This window comes from Diospyros lotus, chromosome 7 (assembly GCF_014633365.1).
Source record: "Diospyros lotus cultivar Yz01 chromosome 7, ASM1463336v1, whole genome shotgun sequence".
NCBI lineage: Eukaryota > Viridiplantae > Streptophyta > Magnoliopsida > Ericales > Ebenaceae > Diospyros > Diospyros lotus.
Genome location: NC_068344.1, coordinates 28,599,342 through 28,615,232, shown reverse-complemented (window position 1 = coordinate 28,615,232; position 15,891 = coordinate 28,599,342). Strand labels below are relative to the sequence as shown.

Here is a 15,891-nt window from a genome sequence, read left to right as displayed (position 1 = left end):
TAAATTTCAAGTTCTACAAATAAGAGATATTTTATATCATTAGCAAAAACTAGTGAGGATCATAAAAAAAAAAAAAATTATTTCTTTAGCAACACATGAGATTGAAAATTTTGAATTTCTGCTAAGCATGATTATTTGGTATAATATGTTGTTTATTGTTATAATATAGTTAGTAAATATTTACAATGTAAAGATATAGATATTGATCTAGCAATAGATCACTTGAAATGTTTTATTTCTTTTTTTAAAAACTATAGAAAAAATTGGTTTAAATCTTCTATGATTTTTGCTAAGAAGATTGTAGAGTAAATGAATATATAACCAAAGTTTCGTGAAAAATGTATAATTAAGAGAAAGAAACAATTTGATGAGAATGAAATTGAGGAGATAAAATTATCTATTGAAGAATATTTTAGAATTAATTAATTTACATATTTAGTTGATCATGTTATTTCTTTCTTCAAAATAGGTTTGAATAATTTAAAATATACAAATATAATTTTGAATTCTTTTATAATATAGAAAAATTAAAATTATTTGATGATGATAATTTGAAAAAAATTTGTTTAAATCTTAAAATTTTCTAAAGCATGACATGCCTTTTGATATTGATTGTTTAGATTTATTTTAAAAATTAAAAATTTTAAAATAAATTATAGCCATAGAAATAAAAACACCAATACTAAATCTTATAACAATGGTAAATTCTTTTTTAAATGGATAAATAACTTATAAAATATTATTAACCATTCCCGTTACTATAATTTTAGCATATTTTTTTAAAAATTAAAATTAATAAAATCTTATTTATGTTAAACTATGTCACAAGAAAATTTAAGTAATTTACCTATATTGTCAGTTGAAAAATATTTATTTTTTAAACTTAAATACAAAAATTTAATTAGTGATTTTGTATCTCAAAAAACAAGAAAAATAAATTTTTAATAATATTTATTATTTATTTATATTATTAAAGAGTCAATAAAATAATTATCACCTATGTTAACAAAATATATTATATTAGATTTAATATATAAATATAATATTTAATTACTCAACAATTAAAAAAGACATTTTAGAAGAATTACTAAGAGGCTGTTTGGCTCATCGATTTTTTCCATAGCTTTTAAGTTGTTTAACTTTCAAGTTAAAAGTTAGATAGTGTTTAAACTAATATTGTGTTTAGATAAATATACTTTTTAAGTTGCCAATTAATATTTATGTGTTTAGTTTGAAAGAGTTGATAAGTTATTAAAATTTGACAAAAAGACCAAAATAGACATAATGTTGAATGATGTAAAATTTTATTATTAAATATAAATAAATTATACATAATTATTAAAAATATATTAATACAATATTACTATATATATTATATATGTTATATATAATAATAATATATATTATTTGTGTTATATATATACACATATATATACGCTGCACGCAGCGAGCAGAACAGTAGCAGAGTGAGAAGGAGGAGACCCACAATGCGACGGCGACGGCAAATCTGAAGAAGGAGGAGGATCGGGAAGCAGCGACCGAGATGGACTACGGAGACGACAGTAATGGAGAAGGGTCTGTCGACTGCGCTGGGCGATAAATCTGGAGAAGATGTTGGGAGAAGATGAGGGCAAACTGGTATTTTTCTCGGTCAACTCTATAGCTTTTTTTCCCAAAGTTGGGGGCACCAGCTTCTGGCCAACGTTGTTAAAACAACTGATACGTTATACAGCGTTAAAGTTGTTAATGCTTGCCAAACACTTTATCATATAAATCTGTATAACTTTAAAGCTATTCATGCAACTTATATACGGTCAAATCGTTAAGCCAAACAGACTCTAAGAAAAGCACGGAGAAAATGGAGAACAAAAGAATTGTGTTTCATGGATGCTGTTTCCCATTAGAGAGAGGGGGACAGGGGAAGGAGTTGACTATGAGGGCGGGTAAGGCATCGTGGGGCTTTGTCACTTTTATGATATATAATTTCACCCATTTCGTAATTAGATATTCTAGAAAAATTACTTTTTTACTTTTATCAATTATTTTATGAAATAAAATTTAAAGAATATTTTAGGTATATTAAAAATTTGATAGAACTTTAAAAGAAGGAACACCAAATCTGGTGTTTACTTGTTACATTAGAATAGACATATCTGTGTGTGCTGTGTATATATATATGTATAACGTATGTGTATGTGTATGTGTATGTGTATGTGTATGTATGTATGTATTTATTTATAGATACACATCTACATAAAGATGTTTTTACAAAAAAATATATAATTTATTAATGTTGGTGTAAATTGAAAAATGAAATTTGAATTTTGAATTAGTAAGTTATTTTATGTGTAAAATTTTTTCATTATAAAAATATTTTTCTTTATTTATTTTTTGAGCCAAACACCAAAATGTAGGAACATCCAAACAAATTAACAAATTAAACCTTATATTCACATTCTTTCTAACTATAAAAATTTCTCACTATAAAAATCTTATTAGTAAATTTTACAATTTGTTTTCCAAGTCTCTTTAATGTTACATTTTAGTATATGTTTTATATAATAAATTTAACACAAGACGCTGCCTAAAATGCCTTTCTATCTGGGTGACCTGTAGAGCTTCTTTATCTCCAACTTTTCTGTCAATGAGCTGGAAAGGTACATCATTAAACAAAACATGTGAAAGAAATCTAATTATATTTCTTTCTAATTAGGCAATTATATATACACACACATAACAGACACAGAAAAGTTCATAGAAAAAGAGAAAAAAACACAAACAAAAGTCATCTTGTTTTTATTATTATAATAGAAGTACCAGCCATTTGGCAGGCCACACATCCTTCTCTTCTTCTTCTTCTTCTTCTTTTTTTTTTTGACAATTCCAAGTTCAGGTAGAAACAACAAATTGAGCACACAGGCTTTGTGTAAGTAGATAATAATGACAATATTGTCAGTACCATTAACATTTATGAACCGCCCAACTACCAAAATTCCCCTCTTCAATGCTGAAAACCTTATATATATATATATATGTCATTCCAATGTAAAATAAATTCGGTCCGAAAACAGATGATCCGATGAAATCGCCGATCAGTAGGGCCTCTCTCCGATATAGTTTCCAGGAGGATCATAGTTGCAAGTCATGAACACTCCCCTCCCGCCAAAACACTTCACTCTTGCGCACCCGATCCGCCTCGTCGTGCTCCACACAATCTGCGTATAGTGTCCGCAGTCCCTCCCGCCAGAACACGAGTTGGACCAGTAGTTGTACCACCGCCACTCCGCCACCCACGCCGCCGCGGCCTGAGCCGGCGTCCACCCGTCACCGCTGCCCCAGAAAATGTTCTCCCCGTACGGTCCATTCGAATGCTTCAACGCACAGTCGACACGCCGCTGGTTAGCATACCATTCCGCGTAGCGAGCCAGCTTGGCGTCCCACAGCAGTGGTCTCATTCGCAGAGCGGAGCGGGCTGCGTTTTGGGGACCCAAAAATTGGTTCACATAGTTGAGGAAGGTGCTTTGTCTCGGGAAGGCGGCGCCGGCTCCGGAGCCGGAGCCAAGGAGGAGGAGGAGAAGGAAGGCCGCCGCCGTGCGGCCGTAGCTGGGAGTCATTCGGAGATTTTGCCGCCGCCGGAGTTTCGTTCGGGAAGTATAGGACCATGGTGCAAGGGAAGTTAATCCGAAACATATATATATAAAGCAACACTTCAGGAGTAGTTGAATTTATTTGTTAAATTATCTTTATGGGTTTCTAAAGTTTTCAAACTGGAGGGTGGCACCCATGTTCGATAATGATTGCCATATTTGTTTTGTGGGGACCAAAGGGTATAAAGTCGAAGCTACATTTGACAATGTTTTCTTCACTTGGATTAATGACATATATAGACGTGCTCATCAATGTGTTTGTAAGCGACATATATATTTAAGGTTTTCTATGTAGGGCTAATTAGCTTAATTCTCTAGATCCCCGTTGAGTCATCCTGCAAAACTTTTATAATAATGAAGACGAACATGAGTTTTGAATTAGACATGATCATGTCTATGTCCAGCTTCCTGCAATATCAAAATATTCTCTTAATTTGTGGCAAATTTAAGGTTGTTTTATTTTGGATTTTTATGAATTACAGTATACCTTTTTTTTTTTTTTTGTCAATAGAATTTACTTTTTTTTTTTTTTTACTAATGAATAGCTTATAGTACATTAAATTTGAATATAATTGATTATGATGAATTTATTAATTTAAACTGTTACATTTGATGATTTGATGGATGCATTTCTCTCAAATAATTAATTTTAGTGTGTTATAATAAGATTTTTTTTATTATATTTAGACTGAATTAACTTAAATAAGTTGAGCTAATTAATGAATATATATAGCTCACCAGTTGTTTAGCTCAAGTTAGTTTATATTAACTTATTTGAATATCATTAGACATTATGATCAGGTTGCATGCATCAACCAATTTGCAAATTTCACTTGAATAACCTAAAAAATTTAATTTATATCAAGCTTGAGTTATACAAATCTTCATTTAGTTTGTTCGATTCAATAAAATTAACAACAAGGTAAACTTTTTGACAATATCATCACGAGATTAATTAATTAATGACTATATATGACAGTAAAAGGAAAAAAATTCACAAAACCATCAGATAATTGCAAAAAACGATATTACAAGTTTACGGCATAATTTTGCTAATTTTTTACAAAAATTCTGGAAACTAACTAATAGTAATTAGACTGATTCATTAATTACCATTGTTCATGCCAACAATGATTCCGTATGGTTGGTGGGAATATTTATGATATAAAATTTGTCACAAAGTCAAGAGGGAACCGAAATCCGCGGGGGCCTGGCCTTGTGTCCCGCCTAAATCAGTGGCACCTAATTAATTAACTACTCGATCTACCTCTCATTTTCTTTTTATCTTCATTATTTCTATGCTAATATATATATATAGGTTTTGCGTATGCTGATGTGATTTGTTTATTTTTATACATTAATAAAGAAAATTCTATTAAATAAAATCTAAGTTATAGAAATTTTGATTTCACATTATTCTAATAATATTGTGTTATCAAAATTACAAACTATTGAAATGCAAACCTTTTGGATGCTTCTATGGTACACAAAGAGTACCAATTAGCTTTAAGGTTTTAATCATTAGATTAGTTTTAATAAAGTTTAGTCTTTACATTGCATAAAAGATAACATCTTAATTTAACTGGTTTAAATTAAAGATTTAAAAAACTTAATAAAAATCGAGTAGATTATAATAATCATCCCTAAAGTTTGATTTAATTGTAAAAAATAGTCTTCATATTTTAGAAATAACAAAGATTATCGATGTCATACCAAACCATCACAAATTGACTACTACACCAATAATTCTCTCCTCTCCCTCCACCATATATATATATATATAAATTTGATTTGACAAACATATATTAACAATCTATAATATATTTTAAAATATAATTAAAAATCGCCACAAAATGTTAGTGATGGATGTCCTCATGTTGCACCATGGTTGCATCTAGACATGGCCACGGTTCATGAACTGCCGGTTCCGGTTCAAGAAATCTTTGAACTTGAACCGAACCGCCCAAGGGCGGTTTGGGACGGTTCGGTTCCGGTTCCGGTTCGTGCCGGTTCGGTCAACGGTTTGGACCGGTTCGGTCAACGGTTTGAGCTGGTTCGGTCAACGGTTCCGGTTCCGGTTCAAACCGAATTTTTTTAATTTTTTTTAAATATTGTTGTATTCAATTTTGGTCCTTGTTCCGTTGTTCAGTTCGGTTTAGTTTCGATTTTTAATTGTTAAATGTAATTGTAAATATAAATATTCTCAACCATATTTTTAATAAAAAAACACTACTAAAAATTGAAGAAATATAAGTAATAATTTCATTAAAAATAATTAAAACAACTAAACAAGTATGTAATACAAGTAATTAATTTTTACAAATGTGAAAAATAAAAAATAAAAAATAGAATTAGACTTAATTTCATTAAAAAATAATTACAACAAAAATGTAATACAAGAAATTAATTTTTACAAATGTGAAAAAAAATAAAATATGGACTTGGATGAGTTGGATCCTACGCATCTTTATTGGAGTCGGAAGTCGCCGTTGTTGAACCATCATTAACCCATTCGTCAGATGATGATGAATGGATAAGTTCTTCTTGACGTCGCATGTTAGCTCTTTCCCAATCATCGAGGCAAACTTGAGCTTCCAATGATTCTGGAGCCAATCTTGATCTTCTTTCGTCCAAAATGTTGCCTCCACTACTGAATGTTTGTTCAACGGCTACAGTTGAAGCTGGAACTGCAAGAAGTTGACTTGCAATAATTGCAAGAGTTGGAAATGTCTCCTTGTGCCTTTTCTACCACTCCAAAATTTCAAAATTTAAACCTGTATCATCACCAAACTCAAAAACTGTGGTTAGATAAGTTTCGAGCTCCGAATGTGAGCTCGATCTAGGTTTTTTCCTCCTTTGATCTAAAAATTTATGACCCCATTTCATTGGTTGGGAGGAAGAGGAATGCGAAGCCATGGATGGAAATGATTCTTCACTACTAGGAGCAATAACATATGCTTCATATAATTGATTGCATAAAGTTCTAACCTTAGAAATTATAATATTCACATCAATTTCTTCATTATTTTCTAATCCTAACAACGAATAATAGTTAGACAAACACTCAATTAAACCATCAAATTTACACCTAGGATCAAATACCATAGTAACAAGAGAAATTTTAGGAATAAATTGATAATAACGTAACCATTTTTCTCTCATTTCTAAAACAGCATGACAAATTTCTTCAACATTAATTCCTTCCCATTAATACACCGGCCATATTCATTGCTTCTATTAAAAATTGATGTGAAGTTGGTTTATAAACACTACTAAGTGTATGAGTAGCATCATTAAAAATTCGTAAAATATTCAAAATTGAACTACAAACATTCCACATAGTTGGAAAAATAGGATATTGTGGAATATAATTTGCTGCAAAAGAACACAATAAATCTTTATATTCAAAAGATTGATTAAGTAATTTAAAAGTTGAGTTCCAACGAGTAGGGACATCTTTTGAAAAACGTTTTGGGGTTTGACCATTGGAGATGCAAAAATGTGCCCATGCTTTTGCAGTTCGAGGGTGTACCCAAATATAAGAAATAACATTTCTAATTGGATCTAAATAAGAATTAAGTGACTTAATACCATCTTGAACACATAAATTTAAAACATGGCATGCACATCTAACATGAAAAAATCTTCCACCAAAATTTGGTTGGCAAATTCTTTTCAATTCATTAATAGAAGCAGTATTAGCCGATGCATTATCAAAAGAAATTGAAAAAATTCTATTAACTAATCTATATTCTTGTAAAATTTGTTGAATTAATCTACAAATATTTTCAGCATTATGACTTTCATCAAAACATCGATACGCAAGAATTCTTTTTTGTAAAACATAATTTTCATCAACCCAATGACAAGTAATACCCATATATGAATGAGTTTGCCAATGATCACTCCAAATATCACTACAAATAGAAACATTAATATTATTATTTTGAAAATATGTTATCAATTCAATTTTTGAGTTTTTAAACAATTTTAACAAATTCCTTTTCTAAGTATTTCTAGGAATTGATTTAAAACTAGGATTAACAAAGTTTTGACAAAATCGAGTAAAACCTAATTTTTCACCAAAACTAAAAGATAAATGATCAATTGCTACCATTTCAGCTAAACCAGACCTACAATTAGCTTCATTATAATGAAATAATTGAGGAGAGTTTGAAGAGGTAGCAAACCCGGATATTTGTGTTTGATCGCGGCTCAATCCAACCTTGAGCGGGTGCTTTGTTTGCAAATGTCGAGCGAAAGTACCATATCCACCTCCTTGCTTGAATTTGTATACCTGATTACAATAATTACAAGATACATCAAATTTACCATCTCCTTTTGGTGTTTTCTTGAAATGAATATTAAAAATATCAGAAGTAGAAATTTTTCCACCTCCCTTTTGTTGAGTTTCACTCTCTTGTGTTTGAAAATTTTGAGCTTCAAACTCAACATTTTCAACATTTCTACCTTCACTTGCCATTTTTTTGAAAAAAATATGATAATAAAAAAATATAATAATGATAAAATAATATAGTAACAAGTAATAAATAATTAACAATATAATTGAATAAATTGATAAATAACAAAATGAGAAAATTGAAGAAATTGAAATTGAAATATTAAATGAGAGACAAAATTGAGAGAATAATAGCTTGAGACTTGAGAGAGAGAGAGAGAGAGAAAGTGTGAAAAATGAGTGGGGGAGGGAGGGGTATATATAGATAGGAATTATAAAATTAAAAAAAAAAATTAATAAAATTGGCTTGGGGGGGTGGCAGCCAACGGTCCAATTTTGGACCGTTGGGGGAGGGGGGGCACGGGGGGGGTTTCCGGTTCCGCGGAACCGGAACCGCGGAACCGGAACCGGCGGTTCCGGTTCCTCGGAACCGGCGATTTCGGTTCCCCGGAACCTTGAATCGGAACCGAACCGAATTTCGCCGGTTCAGTCCGCTTCCGGTTCCGGTTCCGGTTCCGCCGGTTCCGGGTCCGGTTCCGGTTCGAACCGCCGGTCCGGTTCAATTTTGGCCATGTCTAGTTGCATCTAGGTTGTATATTGTGAATATCAAAACTTTTTTATTATGGATATCAATATGTTATATCACAATACCCAAATGTTATATATTATAGGTAAGGGAATACAACTAACCTAGAAAATAAAAAACCCAAATCAAACTCAACTCAACTTTTTGACTCCATGTGGTTCAATTTTTCATACAGATCGATTCATGTTCAATTTGTAATGTAAAAAAAAAAAAAAAAAGTATTTGGTTCATTTTCGGATATGAGTGTTAGAAAATTAAACCTAATGAAAAAAATTAAATGAAAGTCTAATAATTAAATTGAACTAAAACCCAAAATTGAACGAACCTCTAAACTAAATTGGAGTGATAAAATAAGTAAATAGGTTGAGTTCTAGTCGATTCATTATCGGGTTGTGATATGTAAAGAGTCAATCCTAATTTGTTTTGTTAGCTATGAAGTTAAGAACCCTCAATCCTAATTTAGACATACTAGTTAAATAGGTAAACATAATCTATTAATACACCCAACAAAAATTTGTATAAACTTTCAGGTCACCCCCACTTTAAACATGCCTTGAATAATTAGCATGAAGATATATGCAATCATTAGCTCTAATTAGCGATAATTAAATTAAATTAGCGCGCTTCTATTTTCGGCTGGAAATCAATCAGGACTGTCTGATCCATAATTGTTTGCGCGTGCGTGAGACACAATCCTCTCAATCCTTATCCATTTTAGAACCCCGTAAAATATTCATGAATTGTTCTGAGTCTTGTGAGAATAATAAAAAATAAATTAAATTATATTTATACTCACATGAATTTGGTGTAACGGTAGAAAGTATTCTTATATTTTTGAAAATAATCTTCTGATCAACAGGCTTAACAATTCATTTGGAATGGATCACCTTAATATTTCAAATTCATTTGTGTCGACACACATTTTTGTAATATCCAGCATTGAGCAATAAGAAGGTCTAGAGCAACTTATCGTAATGGACTTATGCAAACTTTCTAGGGGGGTCATTCATCCTTGGGCTACCCCAAGTCAAGCACGCTTAACCTTGAAGTTTTTTATCTACATTCAGCCCAAAAGGTATCCAGTTGGTGTTGTTTCATTCCTTACTTAATCTCGATATATACTACCATTTTTCTGAGCTTTTGGGATATTACACATATCGTGTCATCATTATGGGATCCACAGCTGTTGGTCAACTCTTTAGCTCTCGCCCTTCAACGACCAGGAGCCCCACAACACTTATAAGTCCCTAAGTGGTTGCCCTTTGGGCAATCGATGTGGGACGAACCCGATGTATCCACACCATCCCCCCCCAGCAGGTGTGGTGAGGCTCTATCGGCCTCTCCCTTATCGGGGGTTGTAGGGACCATTAGGGGCAATTCCCACAAACGGCGCTAAATGTCGACACACATTTTTGTAACACCCTGCATCGAGCGATAGGAAAGTTTGGAACAACTTACCATGATGGGCTTACGCGAACTTCCTAGAGGGTCACCCATCCTTGGGCTACCCCAAGTCAAGCACGCTTAATCCTGGAGTTATTTGCCTACATTCAGTCAAAAATGTATCCAGCTAGTATTGTTTCCTTCCTTACTTATTATCAATATATACTATCATTTTTATGGGTTCTTGGGGTATTACACACATCATGGGGTCCACAGCTGCGGGTCAACTTTTTAGCTCTCGCCCTTCAACAGTCAGGAGCCTCACCGCACTTATGAGCCCTTCAATAGTTGCTCTCTGGGCAACCGATGTGGGACAAGCCTGGTGCATCCACACTATCAGGGGGGCTCCTGGCCATTGAAGGGCGAGAGCTAAGAGCTGACCCACAGCTGTGGACCCTATGATGATGACGCAATGTGTGTAATACTCCAAAAATCCAGAGAATGATAGTATACATTAAGAATAAGTAAGGAAGAAAACAACACCAGTTGGATACATTTTGGGCTGAATGTAGGCAAATAACTCCCAAGTTAAGCGTGCTTGACCTAGGAAAATCCAAGGATGGGTGACCCCCTTGAGAAGTTCGCGTAGACCCATCAGGGTAAGTTGTCCCGGACCTTCCTATCACTTGATGCAGGATGTTACAAAAATGTGTGTCAACATTTGGCACCGTCTGTGGGAATCTTTCAAGAGGATTGCCCATCACCCCCTGCACTGGGGGGGCCAGGGGGCTGATTGGCCCCTAGGCATGAATCCCACATCAAGTTGCCTAGAGGGCAACCACTGAGGGGTTCATAAGTGCGGTGGGGCTCTTGGCTGTTGAAGGGTGAGAGCTAAGAAGTGACTCGTAGTTGTGGACCCCATGATGAAGATACGATGTGTGTAATACCCCAAGAACCCAAAAAATGATAGTATATATCGAGAATAAGTAAGGAATGAAACAACACCAGCTGGATATCTTTTGAACTGAATGCAGGTAAAGAACTCCCAAGTTAAGTATGCTTGACCTGAGAAAATCTAAAGATAGGTGACTTCTCTTGGAAGTTCGTGTAGGCCCATCAGGGTAAGTTATCCCAGACCTTCCTATCATTCGATGTGGGGTGTTACAAAAATATGTGTCAACAATTTATAATACAATTTTCAATATAAAATTTAATTAAATTCTACAAATTTATGTTTGGAATTAATCTAGATTTAAATTCTATTTATTATTATTGTCTAAAATACTCTTGATATAATTATCTTGTTAAAGTTAAAAATAGTTGTCCAAATGATTAAATTTAAACAATATCATTTTAAATAATTAAATTTAAAATGTAAATATTTAAAAATTTTAAATTTCAAATTACATCAGAGATGAAAAAGTTCTCTCTCTAAATCTATTACTAAAGTTTTTTTTTGGTCGTTACGCTTTTTGTCGCTAAATTCGTCTCTAAATTTCGTCATATGCCTTTTCATTTTACCCAAATCTTATGTGCTTTTTGCATTATTTTCATGAAGATTTTATATGATTTAAATTTAATGTTTTAAAATATTTTGATTTGTTTTTATTTTTTTCTCAAACAATTCTTTTTGTTAGTTTGAAGTTTAGTTGACACTAACAAACTTATCAAAATGACATCATTTTTAAGAAGACTTAAATATTAAATTTAAATCACTTGAATCTCCATAAAATTAAGCCTAAATCACATGAGTTCCCTGTATAATTAAATCTAAACCGTAAGTATATGAGTGTAATTTACCATTTTTTTTTCCTAACCTTGTTAATAGTTTGAGTTAAGGGAATGGGCTGGTGAAAAAAAAAATGCAAAGTACAGAGATCTTTACGACTAAATTAATTTAACTATAAGAGTCTTCATGAAAAGAATTCAAATTAATCACATTGAGTTTCAATGAAATCTATTTTATTATAATATATTAAAAAATAAATTATTATATTTAATAAGCCAAAGAGGAAACAGTCAAAGAATTACTACTCAAAAAGATTACATAAGAAACAATCAAAGTAAACTAAGTCGAATTACAAGAATAAATATATGTACATTTTTTACTAAGTAAAATCAATAAATATTGTTTCAACTACATGATAATGAGTTAACTAAGCCTTCTCCAACCACAATTTATCTAAAAATTCGGACGTTATTGTCATTTGATTCTGGTTTATCGCTGATCTCTCTCTCTCTCTCTCTCTCTCTCTCTCTCTCTCTTGCTTGCTCTCAATTAGTATTGGCCCTTTAGGTGAGGGACTTCACCTTTTGCAGACAAGTAATGCAAGTATCAACAAAACAAAGTAAAAAACATGGCATTTTGAAGCAATATATAGTTGTCAGAAACAGGCAAATCTAAGCTGATCTATCTATGCCAATTTCAGGCAGCAATGAAGCACATGTTGCCGTCCTCGCATTCCCATTTGGCACCCACGCTGCACCGCTTCTCAGCCTCGTTTGCCGGCTAGCCGCTGGCGCACCGGATGTCAGGTTCTCCTTCCTCAACACTGCAAAGTCCAATGACAAAGTCTTCTCCAGGATCAAAGTTGGTGACCATGCCAACATCACACCATGCAATGTGAGCGATGGCATCCCCCAAGGCCACATCTTCTCCTGCAACCCTTTGGAAAGCGTGATGCTTTTCATCGAGGCAATGCCGGAAAACTTCAAAGATGGAGTAGAAGAGGCTGTGGCCAAATCTGGCATGAAGATCACCTGCTTGTTGACCGATGCATTCTTTTGGTTTGCCGGCGATATGGCAGCTGAAATGGGCGTCCCTTGGGTCGCACTCTGGACGGCAGCGCCTTTCTCCATATCTGTTCATCTGAACACCGATGTCATTCGTAGAACGTTGATAGGTCAAGTTTTTTCTGCATAATTTTTTCGTAAGATACTATATATAACAATATAAGATCATGGGCTGTAATTTTGAATCTTTATCAACGAAAAAATATTTGCTTACCGAAAAATCAACAAAATCTATTATTTGTTACATTGAACAATGGGTAGATCGATCGATTCAGTACGTTTAATTCCCAAATCAACACAACTTTTTGGTTGAGAAACTTGAGATTTTACTTTTAGATGCACCCAGATAAAAAAAAAAAAAAAAATTAAACAAGTATTGGCAATATCTTCTGGCATTGGCTCGCTTGGGTAGTGCAAAAGTTAATTTATTTAGCCTATTCGCCATACAATGGCTTTGTGCCCTTGCAAGTCTATGTTAGAATTGTCCAACTTAAGCTTGTTTCAATAGAGTCAAGTGTTGTTTTGTGCTGGTTGCCCAACTTTAGCTATGAGATTGTTGATAGTTGTAGGCCTTCCTTTTGTTGCGTTTTTACTTCTGGTTCTCTATGAGTCCATAATGAATCTTATTAGCACAAAAAAATTAGATCTAAGCTAGCCAGATCAATCATGGTGCATATTACGTAAGCATACAAAACATAGAGCTTTAACTTGCCATTTAGATTTAGGTTTAGGTTGGAGTTCTCATAGCAAGAAAAAAGCACTACAATTTTCAATCTTTTGAAAAGCACAGATTTTGTCTTACCTTTCCTATTCAAGCATTCAATTAATGTAATATGTGTAGCAAAGTTTTGGGTTTCCTATAATTCATTTGAATGTTCCACAGAAAAACATGAAAACAATTTTCTGGATATTTACTTAATTAGGCGATTTTGTTTTGCTCAGTACTTAATGAATTCACATAATTGCAGGTGAAACAGAAAACGCAGACCAAACTCTGGAATTCATCCCAGGAATGCCAGCAGTAAATGCCGAAGACTTACCAGAAGGCATCGTTCATGGAGATCTCGAATCCCCGTTCTCACGCATGCTCCACAGCATGGGACAAACGATACCAAGAGCAGCAGCTATCGCCCTTAACTCGTTTGAAGAAATAGACCCCATCATCACCGACTATCTCAAGTCGAAGCTGAAGCCGCTGCTCAACGTCGGCCCCTTCAATTTATCCTCGCCGCCGGCATCCTTTTCGGACGAGAATGGCTGCATTCCATGGTTGGACAAGCACAGAGCTTCTTCGGTGGCGTATCTATGCTTCGGCACCATTCTAACACCCCCATTGGAAGAGCTAATGGCGTTGGCAGAGGCACTAGAATCCAAAAATGTTCCATTTCTTTGGTCTTTGAGGGAAAATTCCAGACTGCATCTCCCGGAAGAATTCCTTACAAGGACAAGAAATCTTGGGAAGGTGGTGCCATGGAGCCCGCAATTGCAGGTCTTGGAGCACTCGTCGGTGGGAGTTTTCGTGACTCACGCAGGTTGGAACTCGGTGTTGGAGAGCATTGCCGGTGGCGTGCCGATGATTTGCCGGCCGTTCTTTGCTGACCAGCCACTGAACAGCAGATTCATAGAGGATATATGGAAGATCGGAGTGAGCGTAGAGGGTGGGGTGTTCACGAAATTTGGAACGATGAAGGCGTTGGATCAGATTTTGGGGTCAGAAGAAGGGAAGAGAGGGAGAGACAACATTAAAATCCTCAAACAGGCTGCAGCAAATGCTGTCGAATCAGATGGGAGCTCTACTAAGAATTTCAGAACTCTGTTGGAGTTGGTCACTGCGTGTAACTAAGAATTAACTTTTGATTTTGGAACTAAAAGGTGAGGTGGCAAATTACCCCCACCATCTATATATTTGGCCAAAACGTAGAGTCTCCATATTTTTTTGCAGTTTGTAATTTTAATTACACTTCTCTCAATTTTTTTAATAAAAAATTGATTCAATAATGACTAAATCATTACCCAATCAGATGCATAGACAGATAGATAGCCAAACTCCGACTACTTCATCGTCGCCGTAAAAAAAGAAGATGAGAGAGAAAATGTGATATATCATATATGAAAATTAAATTTTTAATATGTGTGAAGTAAAAGGAAAAATTTAGTTAAAATTGTAGAATTAGAAAAAAATTCTATATACAGATATAAGTATATTTTTAAATTTATATTCATTGTAATTAATGGCATAAATAGGCACATGAATAGTTTGGAAGTGGTCAGCTGTAAGCACCCCCGCCCGGATATCCCAACCGTCCGATCTATCCGAACGAAAATGCTTACATAAGGGAAGAGAAATAGACATAAGACTAAAAATACCATGGCATGCATACATACGAAAAATACAACAGCAGAATCAAAACAATATACATGCACGCCCACAAGTACCTCGCTAGAACAACGGTCAAGGAGTATATAAAAATATACAGACACTTGTGCCAACAAATAAAAGATACCAGGAACAACCGGGCACAGTAAAAAATGAGAGTCAGAACTCCTAACAAAACATCAGAGAAGACGAGGGCAGCTAACTGTACACCCTACCGACATGGCTGGCTGTTAGGTGGCGCGGTCCTCGCCCTCGACTTTTGCTTTACCCTTACCTGGAATGATGAAAAGCAAGGTGAGTCGCAAGACTCAGTAAGTTTATATGAAAATGAAGGTTGTAAATGAAACAGAAGAAGAGATCATCCTAAATATAAACCCACATGTACACACAAGCCATGTGACGCAACAACGCAACAGTGCCGCATAATGAAAGCACATACCGGTCCTTGGGGCCCACATAAGATACCTGGCACCCAAGTCCCATACCAACCTGCCGTTGCCCTAAAAGACAACATAGATCTCCAACAAACCTGTGCGCATTGTCCCGAGTCGGTACTCTCGTCACCCGTATCCCTGCCGATACTCCCGACAGCCGAGCCATAGGCTCCCTCGGAACGGTACTCCTGTCTGAGAACTAAATACTACCA

At 34.4% G+C, this 15,891-nt stretch overlaps 2 protein-coding genes across 2 annotated transcripts; one reads left to right on the top strand and one right to left on the bottom strand.

Moving 5' to 3' along the window:
• Positions 1–2,763: 2,763 nt before the first annotated feature.
• Positions 2,764–3,655, bottom strand: LOC127806905 (pathogenesis-related protein PR-1-like). Its single transcript, XM_052344479.1, has one exon. It carries the CDS (start codon positions 3,612–3,614, stop codon positions 3,093–3,095), a length of 522 nt encoding a protein of 173 aa, XP_052200439.1. The 5' UTR covers positions 3,615–3,655; the 3' UTR covers positions 2,764–3,092.
• An 8,836-nt stretch (positions 3,656–12,491) lies between these two features.
• Positions 12,492–14,711, top strand: LOC127805650 (flavonol 3-O-glucosyltransferase F3GT2-like). Its single transcript, XM_052342402.1, has 2 exons — positions 12,492–12,978; positions 13,837–14,711. Exons 1-2 carry the CDS (start codon positions 12,492–12,494, stop codon positions 14,709–14,711), a joined length of 1,362 nt encoding a protein of 453 aa, XP_052198362.1.
• The last annotated feature ends 1,180 nt before the right edge of the window (positions 14,712–15,891 follow it).